The following is a 24,797-nucleotide window of genomic DNA, read 5'->3' as shown; positions in this document are numbered from 1 at the left end:
ATGTTTGATGGGGGACCAAAAACGAAACAAACAATTGTTATTCGATGGTGATGTATTTGATATGGGGATCATAGTTGTGTTCTCGACCTTAACTTTACCAACTTTGCGACTGTTATCAGGCAAGGGACATTTTGATAATGTTTGTCATTCTTGGGTCAAATCCATTTTTTAAAGTGTATACTTTCCTTTGCTCTACGTTTTTTAAAAAGAAATATACAAACAGACAACAAACGTAGCACCAGTGCTGATTCATGGCCAAGTAGTATTTATTATGACAAACTCTGTATGCAAACAATTGAACGATGTACACACATTGACAGTGATGCACAGACAACATATTCTGATTCAACCTGCTTGAACATGTTCAATAACTGGTTGTTTGATCACAGATTCCGAGAGATTTGACTTAGTTTATTCTTTGTCATGTTGATGAATGCTTTTGATGTTGAGAAGTGAACATGAGTTAAATAATTTAATGTCAAGATGCTACAAGCATTTTGAAAACAAAAGCATTAATACAATACTCTTACACACAAGAAATAGTTTACATGTCATGACACACATATTCCAGCGTTGAAAAGTAAACATAACACAACTTGAAAGGAAACTTGTTCATATTAATTGCATCAATCAATCATTTAAAAATATAATTATTTTACAAGTGAATATATTACAGATTATACATGCTGAGCGGGAAAGGTGTTTGCATTACATGCAAACCTCTTCATGAAGCCCCAGAACTTTCCCAACAAAAACATATATGGTGAATCACTTTATAGTGACTTCAGTTAAGGCACTGACTGCACACATTCAAATTGTTTTTTCATTGCAAACTGAAAGGCCATAGGCCCATAGTTCCACGTATTTACAGGGTATGCGTGTTTCCTCTGACTAACAATGCATGGTGTATGTACAATGCAATATTTTGTAATAAAGTAATATTTGAGGTAAGATGTAAACTTCTTTGGAATATACTTGTTTCTTAATTGAAGAAGTTTACACACAAGCATAAAATGATACTCATTTTCTACAACATTAAGGTTACAAGATGTACAGATATTGTTAGACTTTTTCAAATATACCTTTATAGATCTTTAAATCATAATAACCTGCCACTTTGATAGTGACATCAGTTAAGGCACTGACTGCACACATGCCCAGTACAGTACAACTTTGAAACAGAAAGTCCCATGCTACTCTACCATAATAACCAAGGTCTAAGCACTTCTGTTTTATAACATAACTTCACTATGGGAAAACACATGCAATGCAGTACAACCTTGAAATCTTGAAAGTCCTATGCCTCTAGCTGCCTTACATCACAAGCACATCTGGTTTATTAACCTTGACCTTCAATCTTAACCATGAACGATCAAGATGTGTTAATAAAGTCTTGTCAAGTTCTATTTACATATAAATGTTCAAGATACATTGTGAACACACATTTTTAATGAAAGTACAATTCCTTGATTAAAGACACAGACAAAATGAAATGTGCTAATGACTTCAACCAACAACTGCTACAATGTCGGACTTTTACACATTGTGATACATGAATCATGAGTGAGTGAGTGAGTGAGTTAATTTTAAGTCACATCGGCAATATTTCAGCCATATCGCACATGAATCATGAATATACAGGTATTTGGTGATCCAAACATAACACTATTGTTACAGATGCCTTAAGGCAAAATACAGACTACAAACATGCAAATTCTCCAAAACGCAAACCATGTGACCATGTATGTGTGTGATCTGCATGTTAAACATGAACACAAGGTCCACGAAAGTGCAGGGTTTTCGTTTACGTGACCTCTTTATCTGGACGATGACCCCCACAGCCCAAGACCGCAACATTCGGGTATGTCAACTTTGGCAAAGGTTCACAATGGCAACCTCCAGCATCCACCGTACCAGGCTTGATTAAGAATTAAGTCCAAATGGCGAGGAACCGCCTATGTGAGACAGACCTTTGAGCCAGACGGCCTGTTCATGGTGTCATTTTGATGGACAAACATTGTTGACTACATCAGAGGCATCATAGCTGCAGAGTATGATGAGAGTTTATTGTTCAGAGTTATAAAGTCCATCTTAACTGATTATATAAACCTTGATTTTTCATGAGTTTATACAAAATTTCAAGACATTTGAACCATGTTTCATTATTTGACCTCTAGTGACCTTGACCTTATATGGAGGTCACCTTATATGTAGGTCACCAAAAGTTAATGTGATCGAGACCCCCGCCTCAGAGATCACATGTACTAAGATACATGAAATTCCATTAATAAATACTCAAATACACAGGCTTTTTGAACCTCTCATGTCATCTAATCATATGTAAAAACATCCTAGGGGTATAAAGCTATGAAGTCTGTAATACCTGTCAAAAGTGCGTGTCAAGAAAGCTAATTGCGACTCGAACCTCAAAACCAAGCAAATATATTAAGCAGCACCCTGACCGGCCTAATTTAAATAGGAAATGTTACAAACTTTGCTCCTACAGCCAACATATCAATAATGGTAATCTCATTAAAGTCATATCTATTAGGTCATTTCAATTCTGTTCAGATTTACAACCTGCCATACAATAAAAAGTGTAGGTTTTTGAGTCACCTGCGATATGTCATTTTCCAGAAACAAACTATTCTGCTTCATCATATTGTCAACGTGATCTGTTGTCACTTGCAGTGTCTTTACCACCTGTCCCCAAAACACAAAACTCGTGATCACAAATTACCCGCCCTTGATTTTCATTAGCCAGTTTGATTTGCTTCGCTACTCAGTCATGGAAACGATTGCATAATTGTTGTCTTTCAAATGCACATTGTTTCCTGAATCCTGTGAAAGCATTTATTTCTTTAAAAGGCTCTGCATCTTTCCTTTTCCGTACCGGTGTATCCGCACTTGAAGGTGCACGTATAGCATGGGAAAGAACAGTCCTGTGGATTTGTTTGATAGGACGATATTTAATCAGTGTGGATGGTTCACAGTTTGAAGATAACTGGTAAGTGTTGGGTGTCAACCCATATGAGCTACACATTCAATGTCCTCATTACTGTCTGTTAGAAGTGTGAGGTCAGCTTTGTGCTGCACAAGGAGGTCGACCACATCTTTATGTCCATGGAATACAGCCTTCATTACTGGTGTGTATCCATGACAGGACATGTAGTATTATAGCAGTGTTTCCACCACGACAGGCAAGATGAAGTAAACTATGACCATCTGTATCCACCAGTGTGAGGTCAGCTTTGTTGGACATTAGGAGCTCAAACACACTTTGATGTCCTCTGACAGCTGCCACCATTACTGGTGTGCATCCATGCGTCCCTCGAATGTTGATTTTAGGAGACAGAACATGTTGCACTATAGCAGTGTTTCCACCATAACAGGCATGATAAAGTAAACTATTACAATCTGTATCCACCAGTGTGAGGTCAGCTTGGTTGGACACAAGGAGGTCAAACACACTTTGATGTCCACTGACAGCTGCCACCATTACTGGTGTCAATCTATGTCTGCCTCTGATGTTGATGTTAGAAGGAGACAGGACATGTTGTACTATAGCAGTGTTCCCACCCTGACAGGCAATATGAAGTAAACTATAACCATCTGTATCCACCAGTGTGAGGTCAGCTTGGTTGGACACAAGGAGATCAAACACACTTTGATGTCCATGGACAGCTGCCACCATTACTGGTGTGTATCCATGCGTCCCTCTACTGTTGATGTTAGAAGGAGACAGAACATGTTGTACTATAGCAGTGTTTCCACCACGACAGGCAATATGAAGTAAACTCTTACCATCTTTGTCCACCAATGTGAGGTCAGCTTGGTTGGACACAAGGAGGTCAAACACACTTTGATGTCCATTGAAAGCTGCCACCATTACTGGTGTCAATCCATACGTCCCCCTACTGTTGATGTTAGAAGGAGACAGGACATGTTGTACTATAGCAGTGTTTCCACCCTCACAGGCAAGATGAAGTAAACTATCACCATCTGTATCCACCAGTGTGAGGTCAGCTTGGTTAGACACAAGGAGGTCAAACACACTTTGATGTCCACTGACAGCTGCCACCATTACTGGTGTGTATCCATGTGTGCATCTACTGTTGATGTTAGATGGAGACAGGACATGTTGTACTATAGCAGTGTCCCCACCCTGAGAGGCATGATCAAGTAAACTATTACCATCTGTATCCAACAGTGTGAGGTCAGCTTGGTTGGACACAAGGAGATCAAACACACTTTGATGTCCACTGACAGCTGCCACCATAACTGGTGTGTATCCATGTCTGCCTCTACTGTTGATGTTAGAAGGAGACAGAACATGTTGTACTATAGCAGTGTTTCCACCACGACAGGCAAGATGAAGTAACCTATTACCATGTGTATCCACCAGTGTGAGGTCAGCTTGGTTGGACACAAGGAGATCAAACACACTTTGATGTCCATTGAAAGCTGCCACCATTACTGGTGTGTATCCATTTATCCCTCTACTGTTGATATTAGGAGACAGAACATGTTGTACTATAGCAGTGTTTCCACCAAGACAGGCAAGATGAAGTAAACTATTACCATCTGTATCCACCAGTGTGAGGTCAGCTTGGTTGGACACAAGGAGATCAAACACACTTTGATGTCCACTGACAGCTGCCACCATTACTGGTGTGTATCCATGCCCCCCTCTACTGTTGATGTTAGAAGGAGACAGGACATGTTGTACTATAGCAGTGTTTCCACCACGACAGGCAAGATGAAGTAAACTATTATCATCTGTATCCACCAGTGTGAGGTAAGCTTGGTTGGACACAAGGAGGTCAAACACACTTTGATGTCCACTGACAGCTGCCACCATTACTGGTGTGCATCCATGCCTCCCTCTACTGTTGATGTTAGAAGGAGACAGGACATGTTGTACTATAGCCTTGGTACCACCAATGCAGGCAAGATGAATGATTTCGAAGCTATATTTGTCTTTCAAATTCAAGTTTGATATTGTCTGCAGTAACTTAAAACATCCCTCTGATCCTGTGTGTGCTGCAACCATGACAGGGGTCCTGCCATTCACATCAACAGAGTTTATAACATTATTCCCAGGTTTCCTGGTTAACAGGACTTTCAGGGTTTTTTCTATTCCAGATTTACTGACAAGATGGAAGATGTTTTGCATGTTTTTGTCACTTGTGTTAATATCAGCGCCTTCCTGCAGCAGATACACTAGTATGTCAGAGTTGCCATTTACAGCAGCTACCAACAAAAGTCTGTTCAGTGTCAACTGATGGTCATGTTTCTCACTCCTGCTGAACAGCCATTTCAATGCTGTCACGTTGTTGCTTTGTGCACATCCTTCCATGGCCTCACTGATCTCTCCTTGGGTGAACTCTTCTCCAGTTGTGTGTTCCATATCTGTAACTAGACGTGCATTATGTCCAAGAACTGCCCAGTACAGAAAACATAGTCCTTTCTCTTTCTTGTGAAACCAAGGTTCTTCCTCAGAATCAGTTTGATTATGCTGATGAAGCTGTTTTGTCCGATCACACTGAAGTTTGTTGAGCAGCTTGAAAACTGTGGCGTCTTGTTTGAGAATTGGATGTGACACTGATTTAGAAAACTGTCCTTGTTTGATAGACTGTGCAAACCTTGTGGTAAGTACATTATCATAATTCTCTGAGACATATATCAAATGGAGATAATCATCAACTTTGGTTTCTTCAACCTTTTCACCTTGCACCCTTTCAAACAGAAAGTCATCACTGCAGTGCTTCAAAACAAAGATTGGACTGATATTGTACAAGGCACAGGCACAAGCATCATAGATTGAAGAATGAGCAAATCCAACAGTGTCTCCTCTTGTGAAGAATGTACCTCTCAAACCTTTAGCTGCTTTGTACATGCCTGAACGTGTAGCGTCAGACATCAGCTGTAAAACAGTTTTGACCAGGCTGTCCATTTCCTTATCCTCACCTTCACTGTCTAACTTGGTCAGGTCCAATTTGTCTTCACACAGTAGCATCAGAACAAGAATGGCTGATCGGTCATTTCTTTCTTCAAGCAAATGCTTTAGTTCTAGCCTGAGATAAAACAGAGGTTCCTTGAAAAAAGATTTTGCATTTTTGTAGAAAGATGAAAATTCAAAACAAAGTTTACAAATAAGAGGAAATCCAAAGACATTTGAACAGATTTCCAGCTCACTGTAATCAGGTATATGTTGCATGGAGCAGTCACCAAGAGCATTCCTATGTCGTTCAAATATTTTCTTCTTCTCTTTGTCAGAAAGCCAGTATTTATCTTGTGTGGTTAAATCCATTACAGTTTGACCTTTAAACAGTTTGAAACCCTCATACTGCAGTTTTGCAAGTCCATCATGGAAGTTGTACGACTTTGATGTGAAGATCACACGAATATCCTTTGTTTGACATTCTGGTTGACTCTGCACTTTCTTTCTGGATTTATCAACAGCAGCAGTGCTTTCATGCATTTCTGGCTGCAATGTTTGTGCTGTCCGCTTTTGTTCTAGATGAGGAAGAAGGTTGTTTAGAAAGGATTTCACCTGTGTCGTATTCGCAGATAATCCAACAGTACCAAACATGTCATCTACTATGAGGAATACTCTGGGGTGTCTACTAAGACAGTGGTCTAAGTCAAACTTCTCAATGTTGTCCACAAACACGACCTCATAGCCTTTGCATCTATACTGTGACCCTAACACAAGAGCCATCGTTGTCTTGCCTTCTCCTGAAGCCCCGCAGATGGTCACATGTCCAAATTCCTTCAATTTTCGTTTCATGTCTTTGTAGGGTTTAGTTGGAAGAAAAACCTTCTTCGCTTCATCTGTGCGCAAATCAAGCGTACCTGTGGAGGAATGAAAACTATTTACAGGTACTATCAACACTTGGAATGAAACATAAGAAAACAAAATATATACCCGTTGTATAATGTGAGGAACATCTTTTAGTCTTATTGATTGGGATCATAATTTTCATCAGAATTTTCTCGAAATGAAATATTTCAACTTTTTATGTCTCCACAGTACTTTAAACTGAACACTGAACATCACCATCTTTGATCAGTGACGGGTGCTTGGCATTGTGGCATCAGTTGTTGATACACACTGAATTGCAAACATAGAGAAAACGACGTCAGTTGGGTAACAATGCTTTTCATACGAACTTGTTCCTGATTTAGTGTACACAACAACAACTTTATTAATATATAACATCCCTCTTCAATCAGACTTGTTAATAATTGCAACGTTTGCAATATTGCCAGATTCAAGCCCCCTGAACAAATTCAATCAAATTGAAATCTGATGTTTGACTCTGATACAATACGGATCCATGTGAAGACAACACGTTCTTAGGGGTCACATCATCGGGAAATATCATTTGGACTTAGAAATAAGCACCAATCTGCTATCTGACAATTGTTAAGTGATTGCACAACATCATTGTCAATATTTAGGAGTCTGTATACTCTTTGTTCCTTCATCACCCATATATACATAAGGATGACATGTTGGACCAGGGAAATAACATTCCTACTGAACATAGGCACCATTTGCTCTCTGAGAATGGTAAGAGTCTTGCACAAGATCTAGTAGACTACAGACCCCTTCAGCCATGAATGCTCACCTCTCCCAAGTGTTCCTTGTCCGGCCTGTCCAGTGATGATGTTCAGAGTGTTGGCCACCTGGGAGACCCCTGAAGGATGGTCACCTGTCAACACCAATAATGAGGAATCATTGGTAACCATGGTAACCAACATTTGAATTGATCAGTTGTTTTTTTCCCACACTGAATAACTCCATTTAACATAATTACAGTGCTAAAGAGTTGGGTGTACATTATTCTGAAGTTTTGGCTGTATTGGTCTTTTGCATTTTTTAAATTCTAAAACTTACCCTGTCAATAACAATTGTTGGTGATCAAAACATGTTAATCATGAATCATGGTACGATTCTACACACACAGTTCAACAAGTATAAACAGTGTAAGTAAATTATTACCATGATCACCCAAATAAGATTTATAACGAGATGAGGTATTTTCTCAGCTACAAAACCAGATATTTGTTTGTCATTTAAAAATTGTGAGCCTCAATTATGACATTGAAAACATGGCTGCTCAGAGACCTCATCACGTCAATGGCCAACCAAAATCTCTCTCTTATTCAGTTCAGATTGCTCACCATTAGTGGCAATATGTCCTTCAGACTGTTCACCGGTAGTGGCCACGTGACCTACAGAGTGCTCACCATAAGTGGCCATATGTCCTTCAGACTGTTCACCGGAAATGGCCACACGACCCACAGACTGCTCACCGGAAGTGGCCACGTGACCCACAGACTGCTCACCGGAAGTGGCCATGACCAGATGGTGTTCATTTTCCTCGTCTGTACTGGACATCACAAGTTAAGCTATTCCACGTGCACTGTCTGTGAAAATGAAGGGGAATGCAATCATGCTGTGACAATAAGCCAAGCCGATCTGACAGCAGTTTGTTTGTTTATTTTTTGTTAAACGCCGCACTTAGCAGCATTCCAGCTCTATGCCGGCGGTCTGTATATAACAGCTGAATAATCGCGTCTGGACCAGACAATCCAGTGATTGACATCGTGAGAAATTTGGATTGATGACATTTATCAATCATTGAATCAAGTCAGGGAGCCTGACCACCCGATCCCGTTAGTCGCCTCTTACGACAAGCATAGTTGCCTTTTACGGCAAGTATCGGCATCTTCCCGGGGCAAGAGAGTTAACTGACTTGTCCAGTTTCCACACACGAAATCGTTATTGGTCAGTTAATAAAAATATATACCTCCTATATGTAAGTAGAGAAAAGGAGTTTTCACTCGCCATCTTGCCGGTTTGTTTACATTCGATATCCACGGCGATTTTTTTAATTATAAGCTGATTGACAAGCGCATTTCTGGCCATAGATTGATCGATAATACATTTCTACACATGTACAAGTCATCGACTTTCGATTAATGTCCCTTACTTACCGAAATATCGACAGTTTATTTCGCGAGCTTGGAAAATGTTACCAACCCCGAGCGGAAGTAGATTTCCAACGCGGGCAGAATCGAGCGAGCCGTCTGATTGGCTGAAAATACGCAGCGCTCTAATTAAAGAAATTTGCGCGAAATTTGAAGACAGTTATCTGGAGAATCAGCAGCATCTAAAAAATGACATCAGATATTTTCTTCAATTGGTAAATATTTATTACAGGTTACAGGGGCGGATACAGCTTTTTTGAAAAGGGGTGGGGGGTGGGGTGCACAATTAAGATGTATTTATTGTCTTTGGTGGTAATTTATAGGTGGATCTGACATACATCCCAGGAAATGATAAAGTTGTCGCTGTCCATTTACACACATGGTGAACAGAGGAAGTCTTCTGCTTCCATCTGAAAGCACATTGAGTAGAAGTAAGAACTGTGTAAATCAATGACACACTTGAAAAAAACATTGTCTTAGCTACTATAATAAGTATATTAATATTGTGACTTGCCATATATTAATGAGAACAATTCCTACATTTTAACATGTTAAAAAATACCCTTGTTATGGTATGTTGAGGATTACATGTCTAGTTTTAAACTCTATTAATATTATGATTTGTGATGGAACTGTGAAGATGGTTAAGTTTGGAGTTTATACATATAATACATGTCATATTTACCTGTTCAAATATTTTTCAACTGAACATGCTTATCTCATCAATGATCATCACATCAGTCTCTTTAATCCTCCTGTAGACATTCTTCTTTTCATCACTAAGAAGTATCTTTGTTCAGAAGGTGTTCTTGGACAGGTTTACCGGGACATCTTTCGAACGCACCTGCTTCGCGGAATCGACCGAACGTAACCTACTTCGCGGAATTCGTATGTCTCCTTGGCGGGTTGAATGAACACGTGACTGCTTGGACGGGTGCGATGAGATTTGGGGCTGATAGGAGTAGGACGCATCGAGAGATGCTCCTACTCATTGCTTGCGAGTTTTCAGAGCCCTACTAGGGTTATACTTCCAAGTGCATACTTTCATACCAGGGAAGTTCAATTTGTACATAATGTGTTTATTGTAAATATCTTGTGGGTTTATTAAAAGGGTTGAATTTCCGTTTCCAGTATATTATAGTTTTCATTTGAGGGGTTTCTTCTGCTCATTTTATGGTAGCAGAGCGTGACTGCTCACCCATAGTTGCATCATGTCATTATAAATGCAAGATAGATTCCTAACGCAGAAATGACTATTAGGTTGTGTTTTGCTAGTTTTCAGTTTCTCGTAAGTGTTTTTGTGTGCATTTGTATAGAAATGTAAATGTTACACCGTTTCTAAGTACTTGACTAAGCGTGCTCAACAAGATTGGCTGAGCCAGTCAAGAAACCCACTGAAAGCAGTGGTGTAAAGTCCGTTGAACCTGATTTCAATCCAATAGGTGGATTGGACTAGTGAGTGTGAGTGTGAGTGTGTGGGTTGGGTTTTAACGCCGCTTTTAACAGTATTCCAGTTATATCGCTGCGTGTCACCTTAATGTTGGAGGAAAGCCTGAAGTGATACAGGTCCCAGACGTTTACCACTTCGGTGAAACCCACGAGCACGGGTATGGTGCTGACAAACCTAGAAACATAATTGGGGCGAACCGGGATTCGAACCCACAATCATAGGTTTCTGGCGTGCCCAAGTGACGCAACTCTGCAAAGCGAATCTCGGGGCCTTAGACGACTGGGCCACCCGTGAATTGGACTAAAAAGATTTTGCTTTTTAAACGGCAATAAACAAATGTTAAGTCCACATTTACAAAAGCAAAGAAAAAGTTGTATGGCTTGATAGATGGTGAAGATGATCCCTCACGTAGGCAGGTTAGGGATGGTATTTCACAAGTTGACTCAGTTCAGGCAAAAGCCATAGGTATCATGACAGACCTAACTCTGGCAGCTTGTTTGGACTTTGAATAGGCTAATGTAGTCCAGACTGATCAGGAGATGTGCCTGATTGAGGAAGAATTTAGTGAAGTCGTTGCGTATGCACAGGATTTTCTTGACAGCAGGACAGATGTTTCTACATTATCTAGACTCTCTCGGGTGTTTAAGCAGGGTTCTGAACAAACTAGTAGAAAGCCAACTGAGGTTAAACTTGTTGAAACTGAGGGTCCATTTCAGACCATAAATGTGGATAGACGGGAAGCCCATTCACCAAACAGGAGACCTGTAAATATAGATCCTGTTCAAATGGCAGACTTGTCGAACCCTTCCATTTCCCATTTTCATGCTATTGGCACAGATATGTTAAAACAACTTAATCGTGTTTCGATACCAGTATTGTCAGGTGATATTGTACAGTATGAAAGCTGGAAAGCTGCCTTTCTCTCTTGTGTAGACCAGGCTCCGTCACCTGCAGAGTACAGTTCAGGCAATATCTATCAGGTGCAGCAATAATGGTCATTCAGGGGTTAGCTAGGTCATCGTGCTGTTTCACATGACATTGCTTTAGAACGCCTGGAACGAAAGTATGGTGGCAAAAGGCGCCGGGTAGCTTTGCAGCTGGAACCAAGGCTGTGCCAAAGATGTTGATAACTTCGCTGACGATCTCGACATTGCTGTAGCTAACGTAAAGGAAGCTGACAGGATCGAAGAGCTTGGCAATGGTTTGTTGTATGCAACATTGTTTAAACAAATGACAGAACCCCTGATTGCACAGTATAACAGTATGAAAGGGATATGCAGGAGTCTGTCGTGACTCTTAGGGAATGGGTTCTTCAAGAGGCAGAGTATCAAACGATTGACTCGGAGACCGTCCATTGTCTTTTGGGCAAAACGTCTGGTCAAAGTAAATCAGTAACTCTTGTTAGTAATACAACCAGTGGATGCGTTTGTTGTGGAAACCAACATGCACTGTGGCCATGTAAAGTGTTTAAGGGCCTGACTGGTGAATAGAGATGGAACTTTGCAAAGCATTACAAACTTTGTTTCCGATGTTTAGGTCAATTTCACTTGGGCTCACAGTGCAAGTTCATAAAGCAATGTGGGATTAACGGTTGTTAAAGAACCAACAACAGATTGCTGCATGACACCACGGTAAATAGGCCACAACTTAAAAACAAAATGTCTAAGCCTAGCACTGATGAAGTTTTGGTCCCTGAGGCTTCAGGAAATGCTTCATCAGAGTCCTGTTCTCAATCAGTAACAAAAGAGAGGGTACACACGACAGTACCAGCCCCTGAAACGTCAGTAACAGCACTCGGCCAGTGAAGATTCGGGATAGAATAGGTCTTCAGCGACTATGCTTGTCGTAAGAGGCGACTAACGGGATCGCTGACTTGGTTGATGCATGTCATTTATCCCTGTCATTGATCCCAATTGCGTAGATCGATGCTCATGATATTAATCACTGCATTGTCTGGTCCAGACTCGATTATTTACAGAACGCCGTCATATAGCTGGAATATTGCTGAGTGCGGCATTAATCAACAAGACAACCAACATTAACAGCACTCCAAGTTGTTCTTAGATATGGCAAGAGAAGTATGTATGTAAATGCATTACTTGATGATGCAAGCAGCAGTCATACATCAGTGAACACCACAACAGCTTGCAATGTGATATGCTGGTTATTATATGCTGGTTATTATACTGCCCTTCGTCGGCAGAATTTTATATAGCTTAATATATATTGTTAATGTCAAATTTTGTTTCGTCACAATATGGCTGAAATATTGCTGACGTGACGTTAAACTTTAACTCACTCACTCAACATCTTGCAAGGAACACAACAACATGTATCTGTCAGTGTACTAAATGGGAAAACAGACACATTTGTAACAAAGCCTGTAGAATTCGGTATTGAGAGTTTGGATGGGAAAGTAAATATCCAGATGTCTGCTCTCACCTTAAACAGGGTTACAGGTGATTTGAAAGTGACAGACAGACAGAAATAAGTGGAATCATCTGCGAGGCATCAGGTTTCCAACTATTGCCAGACATCCAGTGGTCGATCTTCTGATCTACAGTTGCATCATTCATACCAAGATGTTTGTGGCAGGACTCAACTTGGGTGGACTTGTATTAGCAATGTAGGTCACAATGATGGACAGCCATCATATTGTGCTCTGACAAACTTCACACACAGCCCAAATTCAGAATTGTCAGACTTGGTGAAATCCTTTTGGGATGTTGAGGAAGTTAAGAATCCTGCTCAGATTATCAAACAATGTGACAAGAGAGCCCTTTCCAAAGCAGAGGAATGCTTGGTATATCATCACGGTAGTTACCAGGTTGGTATTCCATGGAAGGAGGAGGCTCCAAGCTTACCGAACAACCATGATATGGCTTATCGCAGGCTGGTTAGTACTGAAAAGAAACTGTTGCACAAGATTATGACAGTACAGTTTCTCAGTACTTGGAAAAGGGTTATATTAACAAGGTAACAGTTGAACATAAATCAAGTGATGCTTGGTGTCTTCCACATTTTCCTGTTATGCGTCCAGATAAATCCGAAACTCAAGTGCGCATAGTTTTCAATGCTTCAGCAAAGTTTGGAAATGCATCATTTAATGATGCAATAGACCCAGGTCCAAAGCTCAATACTGTACTCTTTGATGTTTTGTTGCGATTTCACAAAAGTTCTGTTGCAATCATCTGTGACATCGCAGAAATGGATCCCAGAGATATGCCCTTTCATAGATTTCTTTGGCGATCATTGTCTCCAGATGTCCCACCAGACGTATACGAGTTCAATCGATTGGTCTTTGGAAATATAGCCTCTCCATTTCTGGCCCAATTTGTTAATCAAGAGAATGCAAAGAAGCATGAAGCAGAATTGCCATGAAAACTGTCATGAAGTCCACTTACTTGGACGACAGTATGGACTCAGTTGAAACAGATGTCGATGGTGTAGATCTATACTGCCAGTTAAAGCAACTTTGGTCCAAGGCTTCGATGCATCTCAGGAAATGGCTTTCCAATTCACTTAAAATACTTGCACACATTCCGCAAAGTCATCGTGCGTCCAAAATCGATTTCAGGAAGGGAGCCTTCCATCTCTCGGGCTAATATGGGTACCAGAAGACGATATCTTCAGATTTAAAGCAGAGCCATTACCCACAGCTGAAACTACAAACAGAGGTTTCCTTAGACAGGTTGCTAGATTGTTTGATCCTCATGGTTTCCTAGGTCCTTTCATCGTCACAGCAAAGATATTGCTGCAGAACCTGTGGTTGACTGGACATGACTGGGATGACGATCTACTGAAGATCCGACTCCAAGCTTCGTTCCAAGCATTCAGTATGACTGCAGTGGACTACGCTGGTCCGTTCTCCACAATTCAAGGCCGAGGCAAGGTCAGACTCAAGTGTTTTCTGTGCTTTTTCACTTCTTTGGGCACCAGAGCAGTACATTTGGAAATGGCTTACAGTCTGGACACAGATGCATTTCTAAATGCATTCTTCAGGATGACCAACAGAAGAGGACTTCGAACTGAGGTTCTTTCTGACTGGTACCAACTTTGTTGGCGCAGTGAGGGAGCTCAAGGATCTGCTTGGCAAGTTGGATAAAGATGCCATTCAAAGATCTACAGGAAACCGAGGAATCAGTGGCATTTTATTTAATCCACCATCTGCACCTCACTGGTCTTTGGAAATACAGCCTCTCCATTTCTGGCCCAATTTGTTAACCAAGAGAATGCAAAGAAACATGAAGCAGAATTGCATAAAGCTGCTGAAACTGTCATGAAGTCCACTTACTTTGATGACAGTATGGACTCACTTTGGCGGAGTATTTGAGATACTGATAAAGCCTGCAAAGAAAGCAATATTCGCTATTCTGAGCAAGAATGACGTCACGGATGAAGAACTTCAAACAAACATTTACTGGAGCCGATGCATTGATCAATTCCAGACCACTTACTTACCAGAGGATGATATTCCACTCACGCCAAACCGATTTTGAGGAGTATTCGCCCCAGAGTCAGTGGACACAACAGACTATCATCCTCGAAAGCGCTGGAGAAGGCTCCAAGAGCTGATGAAACATTTCTGGCGTCGATGGATGAGAGAATGGTTGCCAGCTCTAAACACTAGGAGGCAGTGGAACAGACCCTCGAAGGATGTGCGTGTTGTGTTGGTGTCGCCAGACACACCAAGAGGACAATGGCCGCTCGGAATCGTAGAGCGTGTGTACCCAGGACCGGAAGGACATGTGAGAATGGTGGACGTCAGAGTCGCCAATTCAACTTTAACCCGGCCAGTGACGAAGATATGCCCACTGGAATGGACGGCATAGTGACAGCATGATGTTGATTCGCGTTTGACCTCTGTCCTTCCCAGGACATTTCATGAAATTGTTTGGACATTTGTGGACAATCAGATGAACGACTGACTTACATTTTAGACAATCGGTGGACAGTCTGTGGATACTTTGTGGACAATGGACTATTTGTGAACAAAGACAAAGTGACAGTACAATAAACTGATGTGACAGTTGCACTCAATCGGCATTTTGGACAGAAATGAGAAATGGATTCCTATTATTGGATTAGGTTTTTGTTTGTTGGTAAGTATGTATATTGTCCATGATCATACTTACATTGCCATGTATTTCAGTGAATGTTGGTATGTATGTAAATTGTCCATGATCATACTTACATTGCCATGTATTTCAGTGTTTTGTTGGTAAGTATGTATATTGTCCATGATCATACTTACATTGCCATGTATTTCAGTGAATGTTGGTATGTATGTAAATTGTCCATGATCATACTTACATTGCCATGTATTTCAGTGTTTTGTTGGTAAGTATGTGTATTGTCCATGATCATACTTACATTGCCATGTATTTCAGTGTTTTGTTGGTAAGTATGTGTATTGTCCATGATCATACTTACATTGCCATGTATTTCAGTGAATGTTGGTAAGTATGTATATTGTCCATGATCATACTTACATTGCCATGTATTTCAGTGTTTTGTTGGTAAGTATGTATATTGTCCATGATCATACTTACATTGCCATGTATTTCAGTGTTTTGTTGGTAAGTATGTGTATTGTCCATGATCATACTTACATTGCCATGTATTTCAGTGAATGTTGGTAAGTATGTATATTGTCCATGATCATACTTACATTGCCATGTATTTCAGTGTTTTGTTGGTAAGTATGTATATTGTCCATGATCATACTTACATTGCCATGTATTTCAGTGAATGTTGGTAAGTATGTAAATTGTCCATGATCATACTTACATTGCCATGTATTTCAGTGTTTTGTTGGTAAGTATGTATATTGTCCATGATCATACTTACATTGCCATGTATTTCAGTGTTTTGTTGGTAAGTATGTGTATTGTCCATGATCATACTTACATTGCCATGTATTTCAGTGAATGTTGGTAAGTATGTATATTGTCCATGATCATACTTACATTGCCATGTATTTCAGTGTATGTTGGTAAGTATATATATTGTCCATGATCATACTTACATTGCCATGTATTTCAGTGTTTTGTTGGTAAGTATGTATATTGTCCATGATCATACTTACATTGCCATGTATTTCAGTGTTTTGTTGGTAAGTATGTATATTGTCCATGATCATACTTACATTGCCATGTATTTCATTGTTTTGTTGGTAAGTATGTATATTGTCCATGATCATACTTACATTGCCATGTATTTCAGTGTATGTTGGTAAGTATATATATTGTCCATGATCATACTTACATTGCCATGTATTTCAGTGTTTTGTTGGTAAGTATGTAAATTGTCCATGATCATACTTACATTGCCATGTATTTCAGTGAATGTTGGTATGTATGTATATTGTCCATGATCATACTTACATTGCCATGTATTTCAGTGAATGTTGGTATGTATGTAAATTGTCCATGATCATACTTACATTGCCATGTATTTCAGTGTTTTGTTGGTAAGTATATATGTTGTCCATGATCATACTTACATTGCCATGTATTTCAGTGTTTTGTTGGTAAGTATGTATATTGTCCATGATCATACTTACATTGCCATGTATTTCAGTGAAAGTTGGTATGTATGTAAATTGTCCATGATCATACTCACATTGCCATGTATTTCAGTGTTTTGTTGGTAAGTATGTAAATTGTCCATGATCATACTTACATTGCCATGTATTTCAGTGAATGTTGGTATGTATGTAAATTGTCCATGATCATACTTACATTGCCATGTATTTCAGTGTTTTGTTGGTAAGTATGTATATTGTCCATGATCATACTTACATTGCCATGTATTTCAGAGTTTTGTTGGTAAGTATGTAAATTGTCCATGATCATACTTACATTGCCATGTATTTCAGTGAATGTTGGTATGTATGTAAATTGTCCATGATCATACTTACATTGCCATGTATTTCAGTGTTTTGTTGGTAAGTATGTATATTGTCCATGATCATACTTACATTGCCATGTATTTCAGTGTTTTGTTGGTAAGTATGTATATTGTCCATGATCATACTTACATTGCCATGTATTTCAGTGTTTTGTTGGTAAGTATGTATATTGTCCATGATCATACTTACATTGCCATGTATTTCAGTGTTTTGTTGGTAAGTATGTATATTGTCCATGATCATACTTACATTGCCATGTATTTCAGTGAATGTTGGTAAGTATGTAAATTGTCCATGATCATACTTACATTGCCATGTATTTCAGTGTTTTGTTGGTAAGTATGTATATTGTCCATGATCATACTTACATTGCCATGTATTTCAGTGTTTTGTTGGTAAGTATGTGTATTGTCCATGATCATACTTACATTGCCATGTATTTCAGTGAATGTTGGTAACTATGTATATTGTCCATGATCATACTTACATTGCCATGTATTTCAGTGTATGTTGGTAAGTATATATATTGTCCATGATCATACTTACATTGCCATGTATTTCAGTGTTTTGTTGGTAAGTATGTATATTGTCCATGATCATACTTACATTGCCATGTATTTCAGTGTTTTGTTGGTAAGTATGTATATTGTCCATGATCATACTTACATTGCCATGTATTTCAGTGTTTTGTTGGTAAGTATGTATATTGTCCATGATCATACTTACATTGCCATGTATTTCAGTGTATGTTGGTAAGTATATATATTGTCCATGATCATACTTACATTGCCATGTATTTCAGTGTTTTGTTGGTAAGTATGTAAATTGTCCATGATCATACTTACATTGCCATGTATTTCAGTGAATGTTGGTATGTATGTATATTGTCCATGATCATACTTACATTGCCATGTATTTCAGTGAATGTTGGTATGTATGTAAATTGTCCATGATCATACTTACATTGCCATGTATTTCAGTGTTTTGTTGGTAAGTATGTATATTGTCCATGATCATACTTACATTGCCATGTATTTCAGTGTTTTGTTGGTAAGTATATATATTGTCCATGATCATACTTACATTGCCATGTATTTCAGTGAATGTTGGTATGTATGTAAATTGTCCATGATCATACTTACATTGCCATGTATTTCAGTGTTTTGTTGGTAAGTATGTAAATTGTCCATGATCATACTTACATTGCCATGTATTTCAGTGAATGTTGGTATGTATGTAAATTGTCCATGATCATACTTACATTGCCATGTATTTCAGTGTTTTGTTGGTAAGTATGTATATTGTCCATGATCATACTTACATTGCCATGTATTTCAGAGTTTTGTTGGTAAGTATGTAAATTGTCCATGATCATACTTACATTGCCATGTATTTCAGTGAATGTTGGTATGTATGTAAATTGTCCATGATCATACTTACATTGCCATGTATTTCAGTGTTTTGTTGGTAAGTATGTATATTGTCCATGATCATACTTACATTGCCATGTATTTCAGTGAATGTTGGTATGTATGTAAATTGTCCATGATCATACTTACATTGCCATGTATTTCAGTGTTTTGTTGGTAAGTATGTATATTGTCCATGATCATACTTACATTGCCATGTATTTCAGTGTTTTGTTGGTAAGTATGTATATTGTCCATGATCATACTTACATTGCCATGTATTTCAGTGTTTTGTTGGTAAGTATGTATATTGTCCATGATCATACTTACATTGCCATGTATTTCAGTGTTTTGTTGGTAAGTATGTATATTGTCCATGATTATACTTACATTGCCATGTATTTCAGTGAATGTTGGTAAGTATGTATATTGTCCATGATCATACTTACATTGCCATGTATTTCAGTGTTTTGTTGGTAAGTATGTAAATTGTCCATGATCATACTTACATTGCCATGTATTTCAGTGAATGTTGGTAAGTATGTATATTGTCCATGATCATACTTACATTGCCATGTATTTCAGTGAATGTTGGTAAGTATGTATATTGTCCATGATCATACTTACATTGCCATGTATTTCAGTGTTTTGTTGGTAAGTATGTATATTGTCCATGATCATACTTACATTGCCATGTATTTCAGTGAATGTTGGTAAGTATGTATATTGTCCATGATCATACTTACATTGCCATGTATTTCAGTGTTTTGTTGGTAAGTATGTATATTGTCCATGATCATACTTACATTGCCATGTATTTCAGTGTTTTGTTGGTAAGTATGTATATTGTCCATGATCATACTTACATTGCCATGTATTTCAGTGAATGTTGGTAAGTATGTATATTGTCCATGATCATACTTACATTGCCATGTATTTCAGTGTTTTGTTGGTAAGTATGTATATTGTCCATGATCATACTTACATTGCCATGTATTTCAGTGAATGTTGGTATGTATGTAAATTGTCCATGATCATACTTACATTGCCATGTATTTCAGTGTTTTGTTGGTAAGTATATATGTTGTCCATGATCATACTTACATTGCCATGTATTTCAGTGTATGTTGGTAAGTATATATATTGTCCATGATCATACTTACATTGCCATGTATTTCAGTGTTTTGTTGGTAAGTATGTAAATTGTCCATGATCATACTTACATTGCCATGTATTTCAGTGTTTTGTTGGTAAGTATGTATATTGTCCATGATCATACTTACATTGCCATGTATTTCAGTGTTTTGTTGGTAAGTATGTAAATTGTCCATGATCATACTTACATTGCCATGTATTTCAGTGTTTTGTTGGTAAGTATATATGTTGTCCATGATCATACTTACATTGCCATGTATTTCAGTGTATGTTGGTAAGTATATATATTGTCCATGATCATACTTACATTGCCATGTATTTCAGTGTTTTGTTGGTAAGTATGTAAATTGTCCATGATCATACTTACATTGCCATGTATTTCAGTGTTTTGTTGGTAAGTATGTATATTGTCCATGATCATACTTACATTGCCATGTATTTCAGAGTTTTGTTGGTAAGTATGTAAATTGTCCATGATCATACTTACATTGCCATGTATTTCAGTGAATGTTGGTATGTATGTAAATTGTCCATGATCATACTTACATTGCCATGTATTTCAGTGTTTTGTTGGTAAGTATGTATATTGTCCATGATCATACTTACATTGCCATGTATTTCAGTGAATGTTGGTAAGTATGTATATTGTCCATGATCATACTTACATTGCCATGTATTTCAGTGTTTTGTTGGTAAGTATGTATATTGTCCATGATCATACTTACATTGCCATGTATTTCAGTGAATGTTGGTATGTATGTAAATTGTCCATGATCATACTTACATTGCCATGTATTTCAGTGTTTTGTTGGTAAGTATATATGTTGTCCATGATCATACTTACATTGCCATGTATTTCAGTGTATGTTGGTAAGTATATATATTGTCCATGATCATACTTACATTGCCATGTATTTCAGTGTTTTGTTGGTAAGTATGTATATTGTCCATGATTATACTTACATTGCCATGTATTTCAGTGAATGTTGGTAAGTATGTATATTGTCCATGATCATACTTACATTGCCATGTATTTCAGTGTTTTGTTGGTAAGTATGTAAATTGTCCATGATCATACTTACATTGCCATGTATTTCAGTGAATGTTGGTAAGTATGTATATTGTCCATGATCATACTTACATTGCCATGTATTTCAGTGAATGTTGGTAAGTATGTATATTGTCCATGATCATACTTACATTGCCATGTATTTCAGTGTTTTGTTGGTAAGTATGTATATTGTCCATGATCATACTTACATTGCCATGTATTTCAGTGAATGTTGGTAAGTATGTATATTGTCCATGATCATACTTACATTGCCATGTATTTCAGTGTTTTGTTGGTAAGTATGTATATTGTCCATGATCATACTTACATTGCCATGTATTTCAGTGTTTTGTTGGTAAGTATGTATATTGTCCATGATCATACTTACATTGCCATGTATTTCAGTGAATGTTGGTAAGTATGTATATTGTCCATGATCATACTTACATTGCCATGTATTTCAGTGTTTTGTTGGTAAGTATGTATATTGTCCATGATCATACTTACATTGCCATGTATTTCAGTGAATGTTGGTAAGTATGTATATTGTCCATGATCATACTTACATTGCCATGTATTTCAGTGTTTTGTTGGTAAGTATGTATATTGTCCATGATCATACTTACATTGCCATGTATTTCAGTGTTTTGTTGGTAAGTATGTATATTGTCCATGATCATACTTACATTGCCATGTATTTCAGAGTTTTGTTGGTAAGTATGTAAATTGTCCATGATCATACTTACATTGCCATGTATTTCAGTGAATGTTGGTATGTATGTAAATTGTCCATGATCATACTTACATTGCCATGTATTTCAGTGTTTTGTTGGTAAGTATGTATATTGTCCATGATCATACTTACATTGCCATGTATTTCAGTGAATGTTGGTAAGTATGTATATTGTCCATGATCATACTTACATTGCCATGTATTTCAGTGTTTTGTTGGTAAGTATGTATATTGTCCATGATCATACTTACATTGCCATGTATTTCAGTGAATGTTGGTATGTATGTAAATTGTCCATGATCATACTTACATTGCCATGTATTTCAGTGTTTTGTTGGTAAGTATATATGTTGTCCATGATCATACTTACATTGCCATGTATTTCAGTGTATGTTGGTAAGTATATATATTGTCCATGATCATACTTACATTGCCATGTATATCAGTGTTTTGTTGGTAAGTATGTATATTGTCGATGATTATACTTACATTGCCATGTATTTCAGTGAATGTTGGTAAGTATGTATATTGTCCATGATCATACTTACATTGCCATGTATTTCAGTGTTTTGTTGGTAAGTATGTAAATTGTCCATGATCATACTTACATTGCCATGTATTTCAGTGAATGTTGGTAAGTATGTATATTGTCCATGATCATACTTACATTGCCATGTATTTCAGTGAATGTTGGTAAGTATGTATATTGTCCATGATCATACTTACATTGCCATGTATTTCAGTGTTTTGTTGGTAAGTATGTATATTGTCCATGATCATACTTACATTGCCATGTATTTCAGTGAATGTTGGTAAGTATGTATATTGTCCATGATCATACTTACATTGCCATGTATTTCAGTGTTTTGTTGGTAAGTATGTATATTGTCCATGATTATACTTACATTGCCATGTATTTCAGTGAATGTTGGTAAGTATGTATATTGTCCATGATCATACTTACATTGCCATGTATTTCAGTGTTTTGTTGGTAAGTATGTAAATTGTCCATGATCATACTTACATTGCCATGTATTTCAGTGAATGTTGGTAAGTATGTATATTGTCCATGATCATACTTACATTGCCATGTATTTCAGTGAATGTTGGTAAGTATGTATATTGTCCATGATCATACTTACATTGCCATGTATTTCAGTGTTTTGTTGGTAAGTATGTATATTGTCCATGATCATACTTACATTGCCATGTATTTCAGTGAATGTTGGTAAGTATGTATATTGTCCATGATCATACTTACATTGCCATGTATTTCAGTGTTTTGTTGGTAAGTATGTATATTGTCCATGATCATACTTACATTGCCATGTATTTCAGTGTTTTGTTGGTAAGTATGTATATTGTCCATGATCATACTTACATTGCCATGTATTTCAGTGAATGTTGGTAAGTATGTATATTGTCCATGATCATACTTACATTGCCATGTATTTCAGTGTTTTGTTGGTAAGTATGTATATTGTCCATGATCATACTTACATTGCCATGTATTTCAGTGAATGTTGGTATGTATGTAAATTGTCCATGATCATACTTACATTGCCATGTATTTCAGTGTTTTGTTGGTAAGTATATATGTTGTCCATGATCATACTTACATTGCCATGTATTTCAGTGTATGTTGGTAAGTATATATATTGTCCATGATCATACTTACATTGCCATGTATTTCAGTGTTTTGTTGGTAAGTATGTATATTGTCCATGATCATACTTACATTGCCATGTATTTCAGTGTTTTGTTGGTAAGTATGTAAATTGTCCATGATCATACTTACATTGCCATGTATTTCAGTGTTTTGTTGGTAAGTATATATGTTGTCCATGATCATACTTACATTGCCATGTATTTCAGTGTATGTTGGTAAGTATATATATTGTCCATGATCATACTTACATTGCCATGTATTTCAGTGTTTTGTTGGTAAGTATGTAAATTGTCCATGATCATACTTACATTGCCATGTATTTCAGTGTTTTGTTGGTAAGTATGTATATTGTCCATGATCATACTTACATTGCCATGTATTTCAGAGTTTTGTTGGTAAGTATGTAAATTGTCCATGATCATACTTACATTGCCATGTATTTCAGTGAATGTTGGTATGTATGTAAATTGTCCATGATCATACTTACATTGCCATGTATTTCAGTGTTTTGTTGGTAAGTATGTATATTGTCCATGATCATACTTACATTGCCATGTATTTCAGTGAATGTTGGTAAGTATGTATATTGTCCATGATCATACTTACATTGCCATGTATTTCAGTGTTTTGTTGGTAAGTATGTATATTGTCCATGATCATACTTACATTGCCATGTATTTCAGTGAATGTTGGTATGTATGTAAATTGTCCATGATCATACTTACATTGCCATGTATTTCAGTGTTTTGTTGGTAAGTATATATGTTGTCCATGATCATACTTACATTGCCATGTATTTCAGTGTATGTTGGTAAGTATATATATTGTCCATGATCATACTTACATTGCCATGTATTTCAGTGTTTTGTTGGTAAGTATGTATATTGTCCATGATTATACTTACATTGCCATGTATTTCAGTGAATGTTGGTAAGTATGTATATTGTCCATGATCATACTTACATTGCCATGTATTTCAGTGTTTTGTTGGTAAGTATGTAAATTGTCCATGATCATACTTACATTGCCATGTATTTCAGTGAATGTTGGTAAGTATGTATATTGTCCATGATCATACTTACATTGCCATGTATTTCAGTGAATGTTGGTAAGTATGTATATTGTCCATGATCATACTTACATTGCCATGTATTTCAGTGTTTTGTTGGTAAGTATGTATATTGTCCATGATCATACTTACATTGCCATGTATTTCAGTGAATGTTGGTAAGTATGTATATTGTCCATGATCATACTTACATTGCCATGTATTTCAGTGTTTTGTTGGTAAGTATGTATATTGTCCATGATCATACTTACATTGCCATGTATTTCAGTGTTTTGTTGGTAAGTATGTATATTGTCCATGATCATACTTACATTGCCATGTATTTCAGTGAATGTTGGTAAGTAT

General features: G+C 37.5%; 1 protein-coding gene across 3 annotated transcripts in view; it reads right to left on the bottom strand.

Moving 5' to 3' along the window:
- Window positions 1–248: 248 nt before the first annotated feature.
- The window catches only part of LOC124130833 (serine/threonine-protein phosphatase 6 regulatory ankyrin repeat subunit B-like), a 38,175-nt gene continuing 13,626 nt past the window's right edge, over window positions 249–24,797 (bottom strand). For 2 of the 3 annotated variants that reach the window (XM_048388236.1, XM_048388242.1), the window contains exons 2-4: window positions 8,194–8,439; window positions 7,638–7,721; window positions 249–6,858 (exon numbers count right to left, since the gene is read on the bottom strand). In XM_048388236.1, coding sequence (XP_048244193.1) covers window positions 3,116–6,858; window positions 7,638–7,721; window positions 8,194–8,410 — 4,044 coding nt within the window. In that variant the 5' untranslated portion in view covers window positions 8,411–8,439 and the 3' untranslated portion in view covers window positions 249–3,115. The remainder of the gene's footprint in view (window positions 6,859–7,637; window positions 7,722–8,193; window positions 8,440–24,797) is intronic. The other variant, XM_048388250.1, reaches the window with a different exon arrangement.

The sequence above is a fragment of the Haliotis rufescens genome, unplaced genomic scaffold (assembly GCF_023055435.1).
Source record: "Haliotis rufescens isolate VD_foot unplaced genomic scaffold, xgHalRufe1.0.p SCAF_10, whole genome shotgun sequence".
NCBI lineage: Eukaryota > Metazoa > Mollusca > Gastropoda > Lepetellida > Haliotidae > Haliotis > Haliotis rufescens.
Note: the sequence above shows the minus strand (reverse complement) of the source record. Positions and strands in the feature narration are given on the sequence as shown.